This window comes from Tyto alba, unplaced genomic scaffold (assembly GCF_018691265.1).
Source record: "Tyto alba isolate M040663 unplaced genomic scaffold, T.alba_DEE_v4.0 Super-Scaffold_1000006, whole genome shotgun sequence".
NCBI classification, from domain to species: Eukaryota; Metazoa; Chordata; class Aves; order Strigiformes; family Tytonidae; genus Tyto; species Tyto alba.
Window position 1 is genome coordinate 24,699,194 of NW_024881272.1, and position 24,854 is coordinate 24,724,047.

Below are 24,854 nucleotides of genomic sequence, written 5' to 3' on the forward strand. Positions count from 1 at the left end.
AATGAACAGAGGGCAATAAGACTTGAGCTGAAACATCAGTGATTAATGCATGTGAAAGAGAAGAACTGTCTCCTTAGGGTCTTTCAGGGCCCAGTCCTCACAGAGCACGTCTGTGTCACCCGCTCCCAGGCTCCTGTAGGCTCCATGGGGGCTGCACGGACACAGCGCCTTTGAAAAAATCAGGTCTCAGCTCCAGAAAATGAGTCTTCCTTAAGGCTCTGGTTACTGTCCCTCAGCTGAGCGGTGGGCACCTGCCCACTGTCACCCCGAGAGCATAAAACTCCCCAGCTCCTCAGGGTGGCCATGAGCTAAATCCTGTGCTTGGCTCCTGGTGATGAGAATCCCGGGGCTCTGACTGGTTTTGGGCACCCACTTCCCACCAGCACTCCTGCCTGTTGTCATTGCCCTTCTTCACCCTCTCCGGGGCTGCCTAGGCAATAAACAGCCTCTAGCAATTTCAGTTTATGCCTCTGATGGTGCACAGGGCAGCTCGGCTACAGGTGGTAATGAGCCTTGGTGCTCCGGGTCCGCCCCTCCCGGGAACAGGATGAGCCCCCTGGACTTTTGGCTCCCACAGCTCGGCTAAGATGTGATCCTCAGAAGCCTCATGACTTTGCAGCCTATTTTTGGGAGCTTTCCAAGGCATCCCTTGCCTGCCAAAACGCTGTGCCCCTGGGCTCTCTTGCAGAAGGGAAGATGTGGCAAGGAGGTGGGGACAAGGAGGGAAGAGGGATTTGCATCTGTCTCGGCTGTGATAGTTATCTGGGAGATGGAAAAGAGAGGTTTTCTGAGCCCTGTGGTCAAGTGACATCAGCTGACAGCACAAGTGACTCCTGTCCTGAGCTGACACGCCACGCCAGGTCAGACTCCGTGTCTGTTCACATGCTGCTGAAACCTTCATCTGAACTTTCCAATAGCAGGAGGTTAACCAGGGAACAAAGAGGCAGATCACGATTAAGCTAAGCCTCTAAACAAAAATGCTTTTTGATGAAGGGGCTGGGTGCAGAGACGGGGGGGTTGGAGACTTCCCAGCCTAGCAGTCCCAGCCCTGGAGAGGACAGGCGCTCCGATCCTGCGCCCAAGTTTCCAAACCATCAAAGAAATTCTCCTGGTTCCCACAGGGTCGCTCCCCAGCTTAATCTGCTGAAATTCCTCACTGTAAACAAGTGGCCGAGATAAATAAACCCGTCTCCAGGCAGATTAAGGTCAGGCTGCACTTCAGCTGGTTTTTTGTCTATTTTTTGTAATTAGGCTTTAATCGTAAGTACTAATGCGCCAGGGCAAATACTCCCACGCCACAGAGCTCTCCATCCAGCAGGTCTTTCCTTTGGCTCCCCAGCAGACAGGGCAATAGATGTTCACTTGGCAACACATGATCAAGCAAATGATGCCCTTTTTATTTTTTTTATTTTTATTTTTTTTAAACTCTGAAATCCTGCAAAATCCTTTACATTTTCCCCATCATAAATCCACAATCTTCTTTAAGGCTGATCTTCTTCCAATCCCATGCAAGTCTGTGATGCAGTCTTTGCTAAAATTGATGATTAATTATTAAACACGTGCCCAAAATAATTTCTGGGAGGCCCATTTTTCTCTTCCACGTGGCAGGGGAATGTGGTCTGTGCCGGGGCTTCCTGCAGCAGCTGGCAACAGGCCCCTCATCCCTCCCTTTGGCAGCAGTGGTAACACCGGGCAGCTTTGGCATCCGCAGCCCACAGGTGGTTGGGCAACGTGCCTCCACCACCCCACACGCCCTGGCTACTGTTAGCCACCCAGTGATGGTTTGGGACATCTCTCCGTGTTGCTGATGTTCTGAAACCCCACTGCAGCTCTGGCCCCTCCGCACCTCCACCCTTCCTTCAGAGGGATTCTCTGTTCCTACAGTAAATGGTGCCCAACATCAAACAAAAAAAGGCTTCTGTAAGATGGGGGGGAATAATGCCTGCTTTGAGTCTAGTCCATGCCCATCTTGCTCTGAAGCCGCTTCTTGGACCATCACCGTGTCCTCTGCAGGGGCTTCTCTCCAGCATGGAGATGCCCAGTCCCTCCTGCGTGACATGCCTGTGCCGGCTGAGCCACTCGCTCTGACGTGCATTGGCTGGCACCACGTTTCACCTGCTGTCACACCGATCCAGCCCTGGTAGGGCCCTGACATTCCCCAGCCACCTTGCCATCTGCTGATGGGGACGTGCTGTTGCCTCCTCCCACTCTGCTGACCAAAACTACGCACACCAACCTGGCCCTTGTGTGGTTAAGCCAGGACTGAAATCCAACCGCTCCCCACCTTGTGTGTGTAGGAAGGGAGGGAGGGCTCTCATCTTGGATAGCAGGTTTGAAATCTGGCCAAATAATCTGTAATTCTGGGCAAATTGCTTCTGCGTCCAGGCCTGCCCAGACACCCATCCATCCACGTTTCATCAATGTGTTTATTTTCTTCCATGTGGAAATTCTGGCTTGGTGGATTTGGCCACCTCTCCAGGATCCTTGCATATCCAACCGTCTAGCTGCAGCACCCTGAAATCCTGGAAATACCTTCTTGGCAAGCAAGCATAGATGAGCTCTCCAGAGCTGACGTGGTTATTTCCATCCAGGGAACTTCACATAGAAGCAAGACGTCCCACCTCTGCCCAGCCCTCGCCTGCAGTTTGGCGAGGCTCTCCGGTCTCATGGCTATGTTTGCATTTGTTGGGCACCTGGTAGAAGGGTCTGTGATCCCAGCTGCAGTTTCACATGCTCCAGACCCTGGGCCACCCGCATCCTTCTTCCAGCTCTACAACATCCCTTTGGTCCGAGCCCATGAGCCCTTGCCCTTACACAGCATGTTCTACCAGCAGGCTGCAGAGAAGCTCAAACTCACTCGTAAAACTAGGGCAGAAACCAAACGATTCACTCAAGATCCCAGATGTCCAGGAGAGCCCAGAACTGCTGGGTTAACTTTACCACATAACCAACCTCCCTGGGCCCATGTCACCTAAATATTTTATTCTAATGATATATGGTGTCAGCCAGCTGAGCTGGTGTCTAAGGTACTTAGCTAGAATTACCCAGAACTGCATTTCCCTTAAAGCCAGGCTCTGTGCTGGTCATCCTGCCCCCCTCACCCTGAAAACATGCACCAGAGCAGGCAGAAATCTGTTAGACAGGATGAGACTTGAGAACCTGCCTTTCCCCCTCTGGATCATGGTTCTTCCAGGAACAGCACTTCCACATCCAGGCTTCGTCCAGCCCCTGGGACTCACCAGCCCTTCTGTCCTTCCTCACAAAGGTTTCAGGGCAGCACACCAAACACCAGGCTGCTGCAAGTATGGGACCAGCCACACTCTGCACACCCATCGTCCTTGGCCTCTTTGCAGGAGAGGGGCTGGTTTAAGGTGTTAAACTGTGTAGTTTGGGCCTGACCCAGCTGTCCCACCAGGATTTCCCCAGCAGGGGACAGAGTAAGCTCCCGGCATCTCTCAGGGCCTCTGCCCCCCCCAAAAAAAACCCAAAGGCCTCTGGGACAATGTCCGCTGGTCCAGCAGCCCAGGCAACCCTGCTGCTGCTCTATGCAAGGTGGTGACCCTTACCCAGCTCATCCCAGAGCTGCCGGCACTTCTCTGTTATGCCCGTCCCCTGCTGCCTCCAGAGGGAGAGCCGAGGATCAGCCATGAACTGCTCCGTTATCAACGTCAGCATCCTGGCTCCGTTGGAGTCCCTCATGCGCAGCATCTCCCGGACCTGGGAAGGACAGAGAGGAGGTCTTTGGTGAGACAAACCACGGTCCCTTGGGGGTGTTGAAGACATGGTTACCTGGCTGGCAACCCACAGGTCCCTCAGCCTGGGGGTCCAGACTGTAAATATATACATATATATGTATCTGTATGATGCATAGTCAAGTCATACATTATAGCACTCATGCAATAGCTGTGACATAGCTGGTTGGAATCCAGCTGAGTAGCAGCTACAGCTTAGGCTGTGAAGTGGACCAAGTGATGAAGAACATGAAAACAAGGCCCTTCTGCAAAGAAAAAGAAGAGCCCAAGGGGTGGTGCCACCTCTCCATGGTCTCGGTAGGATCTGCAGGGTTGGCCTTCCCCCCACCGTGCCAGTGGGGAGATGGGGGAAAGCCCTCCCTTGTGCAGAGATCACAGCAAGCCCATCATGTGGGACCTGCCAGGAGAGCGGGTAAGACAAGACAGGCCTGACCCAGAGCCTGGATTACAACCGCCTGCTCTGCGACCGGGCGAGAAGGCACTGGAGCAGAGATTCCCAGCTGTGACGGGCACCCTGCCAGGGCAGCCAGCAAGCTGCCAGCTACGTGACACGTCGAGCAGAGAGGGGAGAGAGCAGCCGGCTCCTCCTCACCTTGGCAAACATGGAGTTGAGCTGCTTTCCCGAGCCATAGTACCCTCCCTGAGATAGGAACAGCTTCACCTGCTCTCGGACCTGCTCCTCGTCCAAGTGCCAGCAGTTCTCATCGTCGATGCTGGCCCCAGCAGTGGGGTCGGGAGCACCTGGGGAGGGAGGAGAAAAGAGACAACCATATTTATAGCAGCAGGGTCAGCAGTCCCAGCAGCAAGAATTGGACCTACCTCTATTTTATCAGCTCAGGTGAGGGAAAACCAACCAGGTTCCCAGGCAGTGAGCCCCAGCTGGCAGCACCACACTCTCCTTCCAGAGCGGTGGCAGCAGCTGTCAGGAGGGATCCTGACCACAGGGCTAATGCTTAGCCCCTCTCCCTCTGCGCCCCACGTGAAGTAAGGCTGAGGAAGAGCAGGGACCTGCCTTCCTCCAAAGCCCTGGGGGTGCAAGCAGCGCAGCTGCAGAGCCCAGGGCGCTCCCCAGCTCCAGGGATCGCCTGGGGTGCTGCTCCTTCTGTTCCACATCATCAGTTTGTTTAAGCATCAGTAAAGCTCCAATTCCTGCAAGCCTTTCCGCACATTAGGAACAGTCTAACAAAGATACCACTGCATGGGGGCTCCAGAGCCCCGGGTTAAACACCTGGTCCTGCCCCTCATTTGCTTTAGGACAGGGGACAAGTCCCTGTGTACCAGTGTACCTGCCTGGGAGAGACCCTCCACTGGAAAGGGCAAAGGATCAATAACCCTTCAAAGAGCAAACTCTGACCAGAGCAGGGCCTTTGGCAGGCACACATGTATGTTCACAGGTGGTATTTCATCTTCCAGTGAACAAAAAAAGAATTAAAACCCACAAGTGTTTTAAACAACAGCTTGGATCCACCTCCCTTTGTCTTGCCCTTTTCAATTCCCATTTTACCCCACCGAGCACTGCCCTACCTCCCAGCAATGCCCCGGCTCCCCGGGCTCACAGGGCAGGCAGCAGCACGGCTCCAGCGAGCAGCCAGGAACGCAATAGGGAACAAAAACTCAAATTTTCAGCTCCCTTCTTTTGAGTCCTACTCTGCAGAAACTCCTCAGGGAAAACCAGTGCCAAGGAGGGACCGGCATGGCTGGAGGATGCTCTGCTCCACTTTGGTCTGCTTCTCCCTTCTCTTCTCCCTTTTGAGCAAGGAAGGGGATCAGGCGGGAAGAGGGAAATGCTGCGTGGACAGCCAAAGGATGCTGTTCACAATTAAATCTTAATGATGTCTTCCCCACTCAACTAGGATCTCGTCGGGGAGCAGACATCACCTTCATATGGAGACAATTTAGGATGCTGCACGTGCCCCTGCCCAACTCATTGCTGAACCAGGATCTCAAATGCAATTCATGAAAATCAAGCTCTGGGATGCCTGCTCAGCGGGGAGACTGTCTCTTCTTGGCTTGTAAGTGGGAGAACATCAACCCGAGGGGTTTTGCTCCTCCGGCAAAGGCTGAGAATGCTCCTGACCTGGTAAGATACAGCTATTTGTATTTAATGTCCTTTACAAAATTCCTTTAATTTCTGCTAACAGTTGCTGCCCAAGAGCGATTCCAGCAAGCTCTAGGCACAGCCTGCACTGTGCTGAAGGGACAGGATGCTGCTGCTCCCTCTGCAGCATAATTTATAGTCAATACAACCACCTAATTGGGACGGGAGCTGAAGCAGCAGAAAGGAAATCAGAGCCCCTGGATGAGCACGAGAGCATTTGCCTACAGCCCTGCACGTGCCCTGATCCTGCTCCCCGGCCACCAGTGGCCGAGCCCTGCTGTAAGCCATGAGGGACCACCATGCTGGGGACAGTCCATCCAGGCCACCTCTGCTTTTCTGCGCTTTTTCTTTCCCTCCCCCAACCCCATCCTTATCTCGCAGATAAAGAGCAGACAAGCCAGCGATTATCCCCTATCAGGAACCGATGACTAATCTGTCTACCACGAGCACTTATCCAGCCCCATCTCCGAGGTATCCCAGACGCCTGTGCTCTTAATATCCTTCTCCCCACCATCCTGCCCTCCACTCCCAGCTGCAGCTATCCAGACCAGGTCATCTCGGCTGCCTCCACGGGTCACCTGGCTGCATCTATAGGGACCAGGAGGGCGTGGATGCCTGGGGTGACCCGTTCCACCTAAGCTCAGCTCATCCTTGGTCCCTCACCGAGGCCACCGTAACAAATAAAGGTGGAGGAGTTAGCAAGACGCAAAAAGTGGCTGCATTTTTCTGGGGTTCCCCTCAGCGCTCACTGCTCACACATAGCGTTAGCAACGGAAAGCCCAAGCAGCGAGGAAAGAAGCGTGCAGCTAAATAAAACCTCCTCCTCCCACGCAACACATTGAGCACTTCACACGTTGGGGTTCGGGCCGCAGCCAAATTAGTAACGCGCCTCCCGCGCCTCCAAATAAAACCCAAATTTGCTTGTAAATGTATTTTGATCTCCTATAAAAGATTCAGAAAGAGGGTTGTAATAGCAGATTCCCACACGTGCAATGCAACTCGGCAGATAACGGGCTGCCCAATTACGCTAGGGAGCTGGATAAACATTTAAGAGCAAACAACGGGATTTGTGCTGGGTTTAAATATTAATGGCAGGATTTGTCCACCTCCCCTTGCCAATGTTCACACCGTGGGGGCTTCGGTAGAGGCATGCTGTGACGCAGCCGATGAGTGATTCCATGTCTCAGCTCCAAAGGAGCAGGGAACGGCATGTAAAACAGCCCAATGCCTGCGTAACACATTTCTCATATAGCAGCATTCCTGCTCCAAAGCACCCTGTTTCAGATGTGCTGGATCTTGGTCCTGCCGGATTCAGGTTTTAGGAAACATCATTGAACATCTTGCATGGAAAGAGTGTTTCACCAGCCCGTTTACACCGGCTGTAGAAACAGAGATAAAAATGCAATCCATCACACTTCAAGCAGGAAACTCCCCACCACCAGCACCTCACTGTGAGTTTAACTGTTTGACAGCCAAGCGAGACTTCTCCAGGCAGATACAAAGACTGAGAAATAAGGACTCAAAAAAATCTACAAATTAGAAAACGTAGCGAAGCCAGGCATGGAAAATTCAACACCGTGCTCAGAAATCAGCTGCTCAACATGAAGAAAATTAAAGGTCCTCCTGGACTGGAAAGCAGCAGGTTTCCAGGGCTGAGGAGGTGGTGGAGCCTTGTGGATAATGCCAAGGAATCGGTGCATCCCAAACTCAAACTCCTGAACCCAAGAAAGGAAGATACACCAGCTGGGCGGTGTGGGAAGCACTCCCATAGCATCTCACCCAGAGCGGGCGCAGTGACACAAAGGAAAAGGGATAATTATTATTTTTAACCAGTGCCTGGAGCTGATAAACTGATGGTTAAAGCAACCCAGGGATGCAGGTGGCCACGCTGTCATCTCCCTCACAGTCGTCTTGGCTAACTGTGCCCAGGACCTGCTGGTGGCTCGGGGTCTGGCCGTGCTGGCCCTGGGCTCAGCAGTGCCGGCGAGGGCTCTCACCGAAGCAGCGCTGGCCATCATGGTGGTGGTTCACAAGGGCCATCCCATGACTGCATACGGCGTTGCTGAATGCCTCCGGGCTGTCTCTCTGGCGTCCAGAAACAGCTTAGGGCAGGGGGTGGAGAGGACACGGACAAATAAACAACCAGCAGAAAACCTCAGAGAGAAAATAACCAGGCACCAGAAAGGAAATTAACTCTAACAAGGGATTAAAAATAGCAGCAAAGCGAGGAGTCAAGCTCTGCCAAGGCTCCCGGCTTGTTTTCAAGGGGAGGCAGGTTGGATGGAGCCTCCAGGGCAGCCTGAAGATTCACACCCATCTGACAACGATGGGGCAAGTGAAGCCAGACCAGCTCCCAGGACAATGGCTGGGAGCTCTCCGGTCCAGCTGGTATCAGCATCAGGACCAGCCATCTTTGGAAGTCACTTGTCAAGCACCACATGTGCTCTGGGGTCATTTGGCAACCACAGCGGCTCTGCAAGGCAAGGGGGAAGAGCCAGCAGCAGAAACTATCTCTCCACCACTCAGGTGTATTATTTTCCCTTAAATTCACATCAGCTCAGCAACCAGGAACACAAATCCCCTGGAGACCTGACCTTCTCCTCCTCCCCAGTGGGAAAGCAGAATTTCAAATAGATTTACCAGTGCTGCCCTCCAGAAGCTGTCATGAGATGACCTCAAAGTTAAAGACTGCCTGAGGACTCCTCAAATATTAGCCCTATCTCAGTGCAACAGGACAAGAAGGCAGGGACATCCCGCATGACCAACCTGGCAGCCAACTTGCTGCACAGAAGAAGCAAGATGGGCCAAGAGGTGAAGGACAGTATTAGCCCAGGAATTGAAGGAAGGGCTCAAGGCAGTCAAGGATACGTCTGGGACAAAAGTGGAAAGATAAGGAAGAGTGTTCCCTATGGCTTTTGTATAAGCAGATCTGGTTTTCCCATGCCAAAGTCTGAGGGACCATTCCCACTAAGAGTTTTCTGAAGGTCCTCTCCTCTGAGGAAGCTCCTGAGACCCTGTAGGACCACAGAGGCTCCTTAGTGATTCACACTGACCCTCCTCTGGCTTGTCCTCAGAGGCAGCTGCCCCTGCACTGTGAGACAACAGAGTTTTTGTGGCTCTTCCCACTTCTGGCTAAGAGCAACCCAAGCCTTTCAATGGCATCAGCTGAGTGCCACAGACATTGTGTCACCCACCAGCATTTCCGTGGGGCAGACAGACGGCCCGGACCACATCTCCTGGGCTGAGGGCAGCCGCTCTCCCCTGCCATGACCAAGTGCCACTCAAGCACGGTGAGTTACTGAGCTGCAAACACCAAGCCTGACAAAACCTCCTGTTCCTTACACAAGGAAGGGGGAGACTTCATTGATGATGCACAAAGAATACCTCTAAGCCCCAAATCTTCTGGGTCTACAGGTACTGGCAGCCCTCAGAGCTGCCTCTCCTGTCTTTAAGCTTCTAATTAAAGATTTTAATGACCACTGTCTCTGACCCTGCAGTGGTTGCCACCAGCCTCCTCTCCTTCCTTGGCCACATACTGCTTTTGACCTCAAGAAGAATCCAACATTTGTCTCCAAAGCCCAGGCATCCCAATCAGGCTCAAAGGATGTATCTGAGACAGCAGCTTTCCTTCTGTACACCCCACACTGATCCTGTCTTCCTCTTAAAATAAATTAAAATTATTCCCTATAAACATGAACCAAAACACAAGAGGAGATGAATGCTACCTCCCAAGTCTGCTGGATGGCTTGGACCCTGCACACCCACTGCTCCTGGGTGTTGGATCCACACTGCGAAAGCAGGAAACCTAGCGCTGCTGTCAGGACTCACTGGTGCTGCCGAGTTCTCCCTCCTCCTCATTGCTTACTTTTGCCCCTGAAATCTCCCTCTCTGCCTACAATTCCCATTTCAGCATTTTTTCACAGCCTTGCCCTCTCTGCAATACTTTGCTGCACCAAATCAATTGGCTCACTGTTCCTCATTCACAACTCAGAAGGACACACTCTTCCCATATTTCATGGTGGTTGAGCATGGATTCCCCCCAGTGTCAAAGCTGCACCTATATCCAGCAGGTCCCACCATGGCTGGTGGCCCTGAGCTACTTTCTCAGCTCGCATTTCACCCGAACCAGGCTGGCCCCATGGCAAACCAGCATGAGCCCTGGGCTGATGCTCTCGGAAGAGTGGAGGAAGCAGGGTGCCAAGGTGGCCACCACCAGACGCTCCTCACTCCGTCAGAGGCCTGGCTGTTGGATCCAAGCTCTCCAGCTGCAGGTCCCGGCTGCCCCCAGCAGCCGTGAGTCACATTTGTTGGCACAATGACAACCTTGCAGCCTTGATCCATGCCGGACAGTCACGCCACTGACTTTGTCCCCAAGGAGAAACACACTCGGGGAGGGGACACAGCAGCACTGAAACCCACCCCGGTCTCATCCCTCCAGCTGCCACTTCAAATGCCGAGAGTGGAGGTGTCAGAGATGCAAGGCACTCTTGCTGTGAGCACACCGCCCTTTGCAGCCGGCTACGAGAGCAGAAACGTGACCCACTTAAGCAGGCAGAGGTCAAGTGGGGAGCAGAGCGGCAGGCACACCTAGGCTCTCTGCTCAGATTGAATCCTTCGAGAACGCAGGAGCGAGCGCCTTGGCTGCGCTCCGAGACTCCATCGTTACTGGATAGTTTGCATTTCCTTCTAGGAAGGCAGCCGGGAAGATCGGCATGCGGTGCACAGCCCGCGGCTACAGACGCCTGCAAGGAACAAAGCTCTGACGCCCCGAGATGAGTGCGCCAGACAATGGCCTACAATTTTCTTTGCCGTTCAGGCTCTGCAGGGGGAGAAGGAGCAGCCCTGAAAGCCTTATTTTACAAAACCAGATGATCCCCTTGCACAAGGGGTATTCCCCCGCCAGCCCAGAGTGATCCCAAGGTGCAGAATCAGCTCGTGCATCCCACACGCTCACCATTGACATGGAAAGAGCAGCTCTTTGGGTGACCAGAGGCAGGTGGAAAAGACCTGATACTGATCTGAAGCTTAACAGACCTCTCCTCAGAAGAAATGGGGGAAAAAAAGAAAGGATTTCTGCAGAGACTGTTCTTGCTCCAAGGTATAATAAGCTCAGGTGTCCAATGCACACACTGTGTTACTGTTTGGGCTGCAGAGGCCAGCCTGCCGAAAGCCACTTTGGACTCAACCCCAAGGTGAATGAAGATGTGACCCCAAGGGTCTGAACTAGACACAGACAAGAAATGTGTACATAAGCCCATAAAGCTCTATGTAAAGCATACCCTGAAAAAATTCAAATTCCAGGATCAGTGACTCTCTATGAATGTGTGAACCACAGCTGGGAAAGGCAAGATGGGGGAAAAATTTGGATCTCCTTCAACTGGAGCCCCCAAAATTGCTCTCACATACGCAGCCCCACATGCCTGCAGCCCTTCCTCGCCCTGGGCTCGCTGCTCAAGCAGCTCTGTGATATGGTTGCACTGTGGCTGTGCTTTACTGGGAGGATGAGAAGAGCAACACTATCCCGGATCGAGAGCCAAAGTCCTAGACAACATCACTCTGAACTTGAATGTGAGGTTTTATGAGCCTTCCTTTTCAAAGGGTGCAACATCTACGAGTTTTAGATCATCTTAGATCATCTTTAGATCGTATCATCAACCTAAGGCTCATCTGTACCCTTCCCCAGGATGAGAGGAGGCTGCTCTCCTGCTTGCAGAGGTGTTTACTTGCTTGTGACACCGACTAGGCAGCCACATGGGTGTCGGATAGGTGCCACCTTCTGCTGGGTAAGTCAACGTGTCTCTGTCAGTTCACAATCACATGCTGAAGAGCATGGATCTGCACGAGTCTGAAGGGACGGAGAATTTTTGCTTTGTTTTTTAAAACCACTTGTAAAAACAAGAGGCAGATATTGAACTGAAGCCAACATCTGTATCTTTGTAAGACTCTCAATCACCAGCATTTTGCTGACTCCGGAGCAATAAATATTCAGAGCCTTAAAAGCTTTTCTTCAATCTGCTTAGGAGAAAGCAGGCTCAAACAATGGCCAAGAAGGGATCTTGCCCAACCTCAGCTCAGTGGATCAGCTCAGGGAGGGAACGGACCTCACCAGATTCTTGCAGTCCCACAGCTCCTTGTTCTTTTTTAATACCAAAAAATGAGGAAAACCCCCTAAAAGCCAGTAATTGAGAGCACAACCACATACGCAGCAGATGTGGCCCGGCGGAGAAGACAAAAACCTCTCCCAAGGTCAGAGCAGAAACAACCAGATAGAGGGAGGGGAAATATCTAAGATCAGAGCTGCCATCACCCCTGTGGTGGAGGTGGACCCCTGGCCCCACCTCTACATGTGGATGCAACCAGTTCAGATCCTATTTTAGGCCGCATGTGGGGCTTTTCATCTTCGGAGCACTTAAGAGGCATGTGTTAATCCGCACAACACCCTTCCGTGGCAGATAAGTGTTTATTATCTCTGCTCTACAGCTGGTGGGACAGGCGCAGTGGGGAGTGACTCATTGTTGCAGACCCTGGGCAACCTCAGCTCCTGGGATCCTTGGAAAGACACAATAGGAACACCCAGCTTGGGCTGATGAAGGGAGCCTCAGGGCAACTCTCCAGGGAGCTTGGGCTACCTCCTGGGCCAGCAGGCAACTGGAGAAGGGCTTGAATGGGCACCATCCCCCAGCAGGAGCTTTCCAGGGGAGGAAGTCAAAAGCATCTTCCAAACACAAAGCCCCAGGCACATCTTTCACAAAGCCCCAGGACACATCTTTGCTGCCTTGGTGCAGTATGTCAGGACAGCGGCACTCATTTATTATGGGCAAATTAACACTTATGGAGATTAAAGCTTTATCCCCCACCAGCTCAGCCGCATTTGACTTAGCAACATGCAGGGCTGGTACCATGTCCCCGCACCCTGGAGGATCCACATCCCCACTGCAACTCCCACTCCTCAGGGTCCCAGCACCATGTCCTTCCGTGTTGGGGACTAAACGTGCTCTCTTCCTCACCCTTGGCTTCTCCATCCTACTCTGAGCTGTGCCTTGTGCACCACCAGCCTGTCTGCTCTGCTTTTTCTTGCCTGTTGAAACCAGCATTTGACAGATAAGCACATAAAGAAGAACGAAGGGTAGAACAGGGAAGCGTGGCCAACACCCATGTCAGTTTGACACTGCCACCTCTCAGTATGTATCAAGAAACAAGCATGGCAAAATGAGGGTCACCACCGTCAGTGTGAAACCACCACCCCAGCCCCAAAGGCAGAGTGAATCAGTGCCAGGCCACCCAGGGAGGAATTACCGTGCACTTGGTTAATCTCTGAGTTGGATGACAGGATCTCATCAGCCAACTTCTGGGCAGTGGGCAGCACCTCGGTGTGGTGTGCTGTGATCAAATACTGAACAAACTTCTGGAGTTGGTCCCTGTTCATCTGGAAAAGGGTCTCTGAGATGGGAAGACGGAGTTTGACCTGGTCCGGCTTGCGGATCCTGTACAGTGAAAGCGCCACGACGTGGGCGCAGTAAAAAATGTCCTTGTTCCCACAGCCGCATGTCACTGAGGTGATTTTGCAGCGGTCGAAGCTGATGGCCACCTTGTAGGTCATCTCTGGTTCTGTCGCAGTCGCCGGCTCCGTTACTGTCCCACTGAGGTGGAACCCTGGAGAGGGAAAGCAGAAGAAGGAAAGGCCACATTAGATTCTTTCTGACGATGACCACCCATGCAAACTCTGGAAGGAGGACAAGGCCAGCCGAGGCTGCTCATGCATTGCTATGCCAAGGAGCACACCACCCAACACACACCACACTGGTGGCTTACACCCAGCCCATGTACAAACACACTTCTGCACCAACACACACATGCAGGCAGACTCATCGGTGAGTTTATTTAACAGTGAAATCCTCAGGGGAAGAGCAAAGCTACTCAGTTCCCATTTGTTTAAGAGTCTCTCAGACTGTTTCTCTCCTGGGAGTCATCCTCATCCACGCCTCTCTCTTGCTGAATTTGCAACTCACGTGAGCGAGGGCTGGTAGAAAAAGTCCAGGTCATTTTTTCTTTGATGAGGCAGACAAAAAACACCACAAATTAAATGCAACATGAATCTAATTTCAGCCCCTCAGCCTGGTAGATGGTTCCAGGGCATGACCACGTTCTGAGCTCTTCCATACAGTGGGAACAAGGAGCAGGGACAGGAGCAACACACAGCCTGAACCACGGGCTGGGGGGGAAAATGTTTGTTCCTTGAGCTCCACAATATTTGCTGCTCCCCACAAGCTCTTGAGCCTTCCCCAGAATACTGCTACCAGGGAGCCAGCTGCTTGTTGGCGCGATCCGTGCGTCAGGATGCAGGGACAGCCCAAATTGATCATACAAAAGTTATGGTGCTCCCAACAGGCCCTACCATGCTGTGAGGGGCTGCAGTGCCTCCGGGCACAAACTGTGAAAAAGAAGTCCCAACAAGTCCCAAACGTGGGTGAGGAGTGCAAAACAGGCTTGGAAGGTCCTCTGGGTACAAGGAAGGTGAATGCAACAAGCAAGCGAGGGATGAAGTCAGTGAGAAAAGACTGGATGCCCATCAACCTCCATCCAAAAGCCCAGGGAGCTCTTCCCAGGAGCCAGCTGTTGTGGAGGTCCAACATCAACACTTTGCACTTGCCCAGCCATCTGGAAAAGGGACATTTTTGTTTCCCCCATTCATCTGCCTCATTCCTCCATGTTAATTAACATGGCCTGGGCCACCCAATGCTCCCATGTCATAGCCTGGCGTGGTACCCAGGACCCAGCTCCCTGCCCGTCTGTCTCAGCCCTCCTCCCTGAAGAGGATGCTCACTTTTTCTCCATAGCACTGCAACCTTAGTAAGCCCATGTTTGTACAGAGGTCCCAGTGGAGCCTGCCATCCCCCAGAGAAGGCGGCAGACAGCTGAGAGCCCTACAATTAGCGACAGAAAAGGGGAAGGGGTGGGGGGGTGAAGATTAAAATACATTAACTGCATCAAACCCTTGTGCGTTTGCCAGCTCTCACAAATGCTTTCCGAAACAAATTCTACCAGAGGTTTTTAATAAATGGCATCAAAACCAGCTATTCACTGCCAGTCTCTTTATAGCCACGCCAAAAACCACATTCAAATCTGATTAACCGTCAAGGAGGTCTGCTTTTACTTTAGTGCAGGGGAGGGGAAAAGCAGACCTGTTCTGCTGCCATCACCCAAAACCCACCCTACGTGGCCAGCAGAGCAGGAGCGGAGGGACAAACAACCCCACGCTACCCTCTTGCTCACACACTGCCAAGAGTGGAAGCATGGCTGCGGAGGTGCCGGGCTCGGTGCCGCAGGAGCAGCATGGCCAGGGCCTGAGGAGATGCCCCACTCCGCACGAGTCCATACCCCAGCAGCCAAACTATATAAATCCTGAGGATAAACTCCAAAGTGTTTATGTTTTACCACTTTTCTGGTCTGCAATGCTTGGCAGGCAGCTCCGACTCACTGCCAGTTTCTCCCTAGTTTACTTTTTGAACAAGTTAAAAGGATTTGAAACCATGTTCCTGAGCAAGAATGTATGTATATATGCGTATGTACACCCATGGGCACATATATATAAAACCCTCTAAGACAAATTACTAGCCATAAATACTACCTTGAAATGCTTACTTTAGCAGGATCATGGGCCTGATCCCACTTGGGGCTAACTGGTGTAAGACTGGAGGAACTCACTTAACCAAATGAACTGTTTTGCACAGGTGTAAGTCTGAAAATACATCAACCGTGGTCTGAATCTGGCCCCTCAAGAGAGGAAATTTGTCCAGATACTTCCCAGGCTGCTCTCAGGCATCCTAATAGCCGTGCTCCCCCATCTGCCGCAAGAGCCGGTCCTCCCAACTCGTAGCCGAGGTCTGCACATCGAACAGGACTGTTCAGTGCGTCGGCAACTGCCAAGTTTATCTGGCACTGGAGCCCTAAGTCAAGTGTTCGTTTAGATTTTAGCTGTGGTGGCAGCAGGTCTATTTAAGATAAACTAGGAACTCTATACAAAACATTTATCAAAAGCTTAGTCAGAAATTAAACATGGTGAGAGGGGGAGAGAGAGGAGCTGGCGGGAGCAGAGGCATTATTTGGAAATATTTACATTAACAAGAGGTCAGCCTGCAGCTACCACACAGTGCCCTGCTCTGCGGCCAGGTCTGCACCCCAGCATCCATGGGTGCTGAGCACACCAGCTCAGCAGTGATGGGTATCACTGTCCCAGAGAAGAGTGGTGAGTAAAAGGTAGGTTATGGTGTGGTTACTCCATCATCCATTGAAACACTTGCTCCTGGTCCACACAAAACCCTGATGCTACAGTCACCAAGAGGCTACAGGTCACCCTGGAGAAGAACAGCTGTCACCATACCCTCCTCTCCGTTCATCTCACATCCTAGAAGCACATGGGGCAGGTGATACCAGCACTCCAGCAGAGAGAAACACAGCCCTGGCCACAGACACGAGGTCTGGATAGTGCTGAGAGCAAAAACATACTCTCCTCTGTGTCCCCCCTGCACGTTTCAATTTAGACGCTCCTACAGCCGAGTGCTTATCTAGGACTTCATCTTCTGTTCCTTAACATAAGCTAACTTAGTGTTTGATTTGCTGCCAGCAAAGTGACAGTGCCAGGGCTTGAAAACCATGGAAAAGAAATAATTAAATACCATCCTTGTAACTACAGACTCATTATGCCCCATCAGAGCCTAGCTTTGTCCCAAGAACGTCGCCACCTCCTTCCTGCCCCAGAACAGCCTCCCCTACTTTTACCACAGATGTTTCCCAGTGGATGTCTCTTTGATCCAGGTTGCAAAAGGAGCTGAATGTTCATACCTGCCCCAGAAAGAGCACAGAAAGGTGCCACAAATGTTCACAGGCACACAGGGCATGATGAGCACGTTTCCTTCCTAATCCCACTTACCCACCAAACGGGGACAAAACACCAGAGCGAGGATCTTGCATTAGTACCACAGGACATCATGCATCTGATTTAAATTAAAACAGACCCTAGAAATGTCTTCTGGGAGTTTGTGAGCTCCATACCAGTGGCACTTCTAAACTCATCAGCTGGGTAACACTTTCCCTTTTGGAGCTGATAAACCCTGCAGGCTGGGAGGAGCATGGATCTACAAAACATCCCTGGGCTCTAAAACAGCTACAAAGGACGGAGCCTTTAGCAGGAGCTCCAGTGCAGGAGACTTTGCTACTAAGACAAGATCATTAAGGCCTCAGCAAAAGTATCTTTAACCAAGATGGAGAATCTTTTGATCTCTAAACCTACTCAATCAAAAGGAGCTTTGCAAACTCTTCCAGTTCTGTAAAACCAGCCAGAGTCTTTCAGCTGGGCATTTTTAACCCATACGTCCACAAGCCACCAGTCAGGAGAAACTACTAGCCTTTCCTGCAGCTCCAACCCACCATCAGGCTGGCTGTAGAGACCCCTAGTCTTGGGTCCTCCAGCAAACCACTGAAGGTAAAACTAATGTTCAAGCTGCTTACATCAAAACACCTGAATTTCAGAGACAGGCAGGCCACCAGTGGAAATTTAAACCCTAGAAACAAGCAAAACCCAGGTGTAACCCCTTCCCTTCTCATAACTGTGTCATCGAGAGCCCTCCAAGACCCATGAGGAGGAGAAGGGAGAGGAGGACCCCGCAGCTACAACACTAGCCGGGAACTCGAGAGCTCGGCTCTGCTCCCTCCGGCAGTTGCTGCTCACAGCCATCCCCCAGATTTCACACCACAGCCCAGGCACAAGTCACAGTTGTCATTCGCAAAGTTGTGCCATTTGAAAAATTAGCTTGCTCTTCCCAGGCACAGCACTCACCTTTCACAGAGCGTGAGCACAATCCTGACGGGGAGGAAGCCTTCACACAAGAGCAGCCATCTCTAGGACCTAACCCTGGACCAGCAGAGACCATCTGAGGTTGCTGCACAAGAGTATGGGGACCAGTAATACACGGGTAACACAGGGAGTATTTCTTCATGTCACTGTGGCTCCTCTGCCTCCTCCGCAGGCTTTTCTTGGTCTCTGTGGAAACCTCAAAGCAGGGCAAGGAACAGCTCTACAGAGGGAAACGCGCAACCACATGAACCCCCCCTGAGCAAGGACCGCTGGTGGGACGCAGCCAGACACTGTACATAAAGAACTCACCTCCCATCTGCCTGTCAAAACCTCAAGCGACCTCGTAGTAAACTCAGGCTGATATTTTGGGCAGCCTCTGTTAGGAGCAACGTGATGGAAAGTCCATCCACGCAGCTTCCTGGAGGCACCAGCCGCATCCCCTTGTGTCCCGGCCAGAGAGGGGCAGCTGTGGCTGACAGCAGCTTGGTTCCTCACTGCTCTTGTGCCCTGTGCTCAGCTCCCAGGACCCCACTTCTAATCAGACTAACCCCATTTCAAATTTGTGTTTGGGCAGCTCTGCCTTTAGGCAGGCAGGAGTTCTGCAAAACAGGACAGGAACAAATACATGGATATTTATGGGGCTCAGCAGATGTAGACAAGGTACACTGAGGTAAACTGAAATTCTCAGCCCAAGTCGTATACACTAGGTTAACATGACCCAAATATTTTTTTTTAAATTTCCAAACCACAGCGGAAAGGTATTTTAAACTAAAGCGATTCCAAGCTCTTTAGTGATTAAACGGACTGCAGCTCCAGCTCCTAGTGGAAAAACCATTTGTTTTTCCACTGTGTGAAAGCCATAACTAGCAATGAATAATAATTGCTGCACCGAGTGTTATTTATAAGCCATTCTCGGTCACATTTCCATGCCTCGAAACAGCAGCTTTCTAAATGTGAACTTAAAATCGGTCAATATTTGTAACGTAGACAACACCCGTGGGAGGAAGGTGTCAGTGCGCTCATGCGGTAGGAAGCGGAGGTTAGTAAAATCTCCCAAAGCTTTCCAGCTTCTAGATCAATTCCTCCAGCCGGCTGATACTGACAATTGCTCAGTCCCTGACCTTGCAGTTGGAAAGGAGATGGGCTCATGAACTCATTTGCACATGACAATGCTCCAGCAAAGTGAATCATCTGCCTCCGATAGTAACGGAGAGTACGGCGCGCCCCAGCCCTCCCGGGCTCCATTCAACCAGCACGGGGCTGGCCTTTTGTGCTGCCAGTGCAAGAAAGACTCTGCTGAAGATGTGTGCAATTAAACCCACTTTTCTTGTTGCTCTTTTGATTCAGTGCAGCTCAATGAGAGGCACCCTAGGCAGGTGTTGTCACACACAGATAAAATGTGCCTTTTCAGAGCACTGGCAGACAAAAAGAAAGAGGGTAAGGCTGAATCAATTGCCATTTCTCCCTTGCAAAACAGGGAATCCAGGCTTCCAGCGAGTCAATGAGCAGAGCTGGTAAGAGTTTACATCCTCCCTCCTCCCCAAAGCGATTTCTTTTTGTGATCCCAGGCAAAGGTGTTGCTGTCAAGCAAGACCTTGACAGGGATGAAGGAGGCAGGCTATGGCTGGCTGGGGGGATGCTGCCCCAGTAGAACACAGCCGTGCTGCTTCTGCTGCACACTTTCCCCTCGCAGCCCTCCTCCCCAGTCCCCACGACGTTCCTGTCCTTGCCTGGTCACTACCACCCTGGAAAAGCACCTCTGGCTTTCACAGAGCTAACGAAGACCATTAAAAGCCCCCGGTGAGGAGCCGTGCCCGTGGCTGAGCTGACACCAGAGGAGCCGTAACAAAGGGCCGAGGCGGAGAGGATGCAGCATGCCTGCAAGTGTGCCCAAACACACCTACGGCCTCGGACACCAACTACCACAGGTTTGGGAGAAATACTGTGTGGCTCCAGGTAGGGCAGGGAGGAAACATGAGCTGCAGCTGTAAACAGAGGAGATGCAAGTGGGGCTGTTTGTGCTGGAGGGAGCCGTAAGCTCCTCTGAGCAGCTGAGTAAGCTGGAGGGACGCTCTCTCTGCCATCTGCTCTGATCCCACAACACCTCCTGCAAATGAAGAGTCAATCCACTGGTTTCTATCCCTGTTAACCTCTAATCAGCCAAGAGGACTGGCCTCTGCCTTGCTTTTTATCTGAGCCAGCTAATGCGTGAAGCACACCACGCTTCCCATCTGCTCCAGCATTACTAGAGTTAAAGGACAAAGCCCTGTTTCTGTCCTGAGCATTCACTTACACAGATGCCCTTGTATTAACTCAATTTCCCAGTGATTTCCATTATGACCCTTACGAGATTTCTGGTGTTTGTTTATCTAGGAGCCTGAAATGGAGGGTTTTTCCCTCCCCCTACCTAGTTCAGGGGATGGCCAGACCAAGGCTGTGCAACCAGATGACTGCTCCCAATCTGTGACATTTCCCCAAAATATTCAAAACTGTTTCCCTATTTTCTCCCCAGCCTAGAGTGCTTTTTGTTGGCCATCCCAACTTGAAGACCCAGGTTTGTTGGGTCTTTGTTGCTAGCCCCAATGCCAAGACCACTCCTTCCAGCATCACCTTCCACATCCTTCCACTGCCCACCAGCAAATGGGTTTTCAATCTACCCAGATGTGCAACGCTTGCTCTGAAGACACATGGTTTTAGGGGAAGAAGGGAAAAATGCAACCCGTTTTAAAGCTTGCACTGATTTCCTCTGCTAAGGTGCAGCCCTGCAAGCTGAATTCCTCTGCTAGCAGTTCCGATTTAACACAAACCAACCCAAACGCCATTTTTGCAGCAGCACAAGCAATAGAAAAGGCTTGAAGAGAGGGTGAAGTCACTGCATCTTTGCTAACATGTAATACCTGATGGCAAAATGCTGTCCAGTCTGCTTTTTACTGCTACAGTATATCTTATCGTAAGCTTGAATATAAAGAGATTTCTTAAAACCATGAAAAATTAGAAAGATGAGGACGTGCCATGCATTTTTTGGTAGAATTGGTGGAAGCACTATCTCTACATTAAGGGAAAAGAAGCAACACATCTCCATGACCATTTCCAAAAGCATCCCTCCTCTCTCTGCGTTTGTGAGCACTGTATCTGAACAAGGAGCAACGTGGTTCCTTTTTACAGCTCAGGTGTTTTCTCAACAGATGGAGGGTTGTTTTCAAGCATGAAAGAAAATATCCATGGGGAGGAAATTCACTTTTGCTGGAGTTTCCGGGCCCGTGTGTCCCATCAGTCGAGGCTGCCACAGAGCAGACCCAGCTCTGCGCTGTCACCACCCTGATTGCCTCAAGGAAACTGATGGGAGATGCCAAAACTCAAATGCAAGTCTGAGCTGGGGTCATCTCCCAACTTCAATGGAGCAACGCAGATTTCCAACAGCTGAGAAGCTGGCTTCTAGTACATAAAAGGGTTTTAATTAGGAAATGCCTCTTATCCCTCCATGCAAGTGTCACCACGATGGAATCACTGAACTTCACTGCAGTTGAAAGCAAGTGGAGCAGCACTCTTCCCTCCGTTGTCTTTTTTATGGGGCGATTCACGTAACTCTTAGTTCCACAAAAACATAATCCCAACCCCTAAAAGCAAAATGCCTCCCACATCAGAGCCCTTAACCCATTGCTCCTAGCCTAGGGGCTCATCCTGGGTACTTTCTGGTTGGGGAACAAGTTGCTTCAGAGCCATGGGCATCCTTTTCCCTCTACATATCTGCTCCACTTGCTGACCTGCTTTTCCAAGATATGGCCTCCCCCCAGCATTGGCAGCTTTTCTAGGTCTTAGCCTCAGGCTGGGGACCAGCTTTGGATTTTGCCTCCAAATACACAAAGATAAATTGCATTCAGTGCATATTTTGCAACTTAAGTTGCCCCTGGAGCAGGCCACCTCCAAACCACAGCCCAAACTCAGTCCACCAATATGGAAAATCAAAACCAAAACCAAGCTTGAGAGCCTCCTGACTTGTTTACTTACCATGTTTTGATTTTGTAAGAGACAGGACCAGCAGCCAGCTTAACAAGGACCAGAATCAAACCAGGGCATCGCACAGTAGTGGAGGGAAGCAGGACACCACCCCGATCCTCCCTGAGACACCAGACCTTAAAATAGCAGCTCTACAATTTATAGGGAAGTTATTAGTTATAATTTTCCTGGCCCTCAGAAGCCTTCCAAGGGAATGAGGCAGCCTAGATTCAGTACGAAAATCTGCTCCAAATTCTTCCCAAAAAAAGACATTTTTTCCACTAAGAATAGCTCTTTTTTTTTTAAAAAAAAAAAAAGGGAGGATAAAGTCTGACTTTCTAAGTTATTGGCAATGTTGTTAAACGAACATTATATTTATGAAGCATTTCAATAGCATTTGTGGTAACGGCCTCGGCAGCAGATTTGCTGAAAAGGTCAATTAACTTCCTTCCAAAAACCTCACTTTTAAGCATAGAAAAGGGCTCTGCATTGAAACTGCTCCCCCAAAGTGGAAGAATCTTTGAGATGACACTGTTTTACCATTTCTGCTCTCTATTCCCCATTTGGGAGTTGGGCACAGACCCAAGGAGTAGGCACCAGAATGACCCCCCTCGCCTGCCAACTTTTACAGCCCCTGTTTATAATAAACCCACCTCTCTCTTTTTTTTTTTTTTTTTTGCTATTGAATTTCACTAAGGAGACCACAGCAAACATTTATTTATATTGTAGAAATATTATTATCCTTAAACAGCTTAGCTCACTTCAGTAGCTTCACAAAAACTTAGTGGTTTCCTTCCCCCTTGACCCCTAAACGAATAAAGATTAAATTTTGGAGCTTATTAGGGCTGCTCCATATAGGGAAATTAACTACTTATTGCTGAATAAATTATACACCAATTGCTATTCCAGATCAGACTCCTCTGTGGACATTTTATTCCAGAATTATTTTGGGAAACTTTGTGAGTGTCTTCATTACTCCTGAAGGAAGGGATCTTAATTCCAGGACAGGGATTCATTCACATAACTGTTGCACATCAGCCCTTGGTGACAACCATGACCAGAGCAATCCCAGAAGAGGTGGTGAGGAGTGGTGTCAAGCTTGGGAAGGTTAACACTGAATTTCAACATCCAGCAAAAACAGAGGTGAAGGAAAGGCACACACCTTGATTCCATGTGGAAAAAACTTTTTTCCAGCTTTCTTTCAACACATAAGCTGCAAAATGAGAGGAACAGGCTAGTGAGAGGTTGGAGGACTTTGCATCATGAGGTGTAACATCTGCCCCACGGCACTGGGGAAAGCAAATGATTGCTGTCCCTGGGATCTCTGCACAGAGCCAGGAAAGTGTAAGCTACATGGAGATCTTGAGCAGGATCACATTTGCTGTCACGTTGTGCCTCCCACCTCTCCATCTTGGCTCTGCATTCTTCCCACAAGAGTCTTGCCCTGTACACACCAGGGTCCCCTATCCCCTGCTGGTCCCACACAGGAGTGATGCCAGCATTTACGCGTGTCCCTGAGGGGTCTCAAGGCTTTCATCCATCGTGTGTGTGAACTGTGTTGAAGTTATCTGAGAGGCACCAACTCTGACAGTGGAGAGACCTGCAGAGCACCCAAGTCTGCTGTGGCAGCTGCCAAGCCCAACTCAACCTGCCGGTGGATGAGTTTTCTGCCTCTGCCACAAGGACCAGCTTTTTGTTTGGCATCCTCCAGTCCTACCAAACTATACATCACACCCAAAATTACTCAGAAAACTAGAGAGTCAGCTTCACGGAGCCCAGAGCAGACGGACACTCTTTGACATCTCCTGGGCACAGCCACTTCTCCAAGCCTCACAAACAGTATTACAAAAGAGATCCTTGATACACTGTCGACCATCGCCCATGAAGTTCAACGTGCTTCAGAGGGAAACAGCAAGGCAGTGTGTTCAGGCACTATAAGAAAAAACAAAGAAAGACAAAACCAACCCAACCGAGGCAACCACATACAAGTTCTCAGTATCTCCTCTCTGGTGAGACCCCGCAGCAAAGTTTGGGGTCATGGCTGACAAGCAGTCAAGTCACCCAATTCTGCACAATGAAAACCCTCTGCAGAACAGTCATCACGCTTTAAATAACACTTAAACCCCCCTTTTGATCTCATTAGTTTTCACATGACCCTTCTGAGAAGTCAGGAAGGCAGCAGGAGGTCTGCAGAGCAGAGACTTCCTCAGCAGCCCCCCTTGCTTGAAAGGAAAGCGGTTGGGAGACAGATGCCCGACAGAGATGCTCTGCTCTCCAGCATCAGCAGTTTTCACCATCTTGAGCACGCAGGCATTTCACAAGAAGCAGATTCCCATGCAGTGATTTTAAGCCCCTCTGTGCTGCCCTTTCTCTTTCCAGACACACGTTGTCCCCGGCATCTCCCAGCTGCATGCTTTAGCAAGGAGCCTGCAACTGGAAAGTGGTCCTGGAGGATCCACCATGCACAGGAAAACATGAGCCCTCGTGCTTTTCAAGTTCAAGATGGCTCCACAGCTTCGCAGCCTTCAGGAACACAAAAGCTGATACCCAGGGAGATGTGAGCCATCGCTTTGCTGGGTCGGGAGTGGTGTGCAGGCTGCCTCTGCAAAACTCATGTTTCTGATTAAAACCTTCACAGATTTTTTTTTTTGCTGGAAAAACATTGTTATTCAATCCACAGCCTAGACTGCAGGCTCCTCCGTTTGCTTTTGGTGCAGTGCAAACATCTAAAATGACACCGCGTAATGACAAGATCTGTCATCGGGATGGCTGGGGCTACAGTAGAAAGAAAAATGAGGGAGCGACCCACTCCTTCTCCCTGGAATTCATCACAATTAAAAGAAAACCTATATTGTGCAGTTAATGCTAAATACACAGGTCCAAAGGGAAAGGGGAAAAGTGTGACGTGAGACATTTAGAGGCAGTTTTCTCCCATTTTGTGGCATGAGGTCCTTCTGGCGGTGGATGGAGAGTCTCCAGATCCTCTAACCACAGATCTATTTCAGTAATTAAGTCCCTTTATGAAAGGGAAAAGGGAAAAGGGAAGCCCTGCAATATCCCAGCCAACTATCTGCTGCCTGTCCAGAATAGAACCTGAAAGCCTCACCGGAGTGAAACCCCACCCCTGCAGCCTCCTGCAGCTCCTGGTTCGCCC

At 50.8% G+C, this 24,854-nt stretch overlaps 1 protein-coding gene across 1 annotated transcript in view; it reads right to left on the reverse strand.

Annotated features, from left to right (window-relative positions):
• The window catches only part of ZSWIM5 (zinc finger SWIM-type containing 5), a 98,883-nt gene that overhangs the window by 16,920 nt on the left and 57,109 nt on the right, over positions 1–24,854 (reverse strand). Inside the window, exons 2-4 of the mRNA XM_042786368.1 lie at positions 13,147–13,503; positions 4,345–4,493; positions 3,567–3,717 (exon numbers count right to left, since the gene is read on the reverse strand). Of these exons, the coding sequence (XP_042642302.1) occupies positions 3,567–3,717; positions 4,345–4,493; positions 13,147–13,503 (657 nt within the window). The remainder of the gene's footprint in view (positions 1–3,566; positions 3,718–4,344; positions 4,494–13,146; positions 13,504–24,854) is intronic.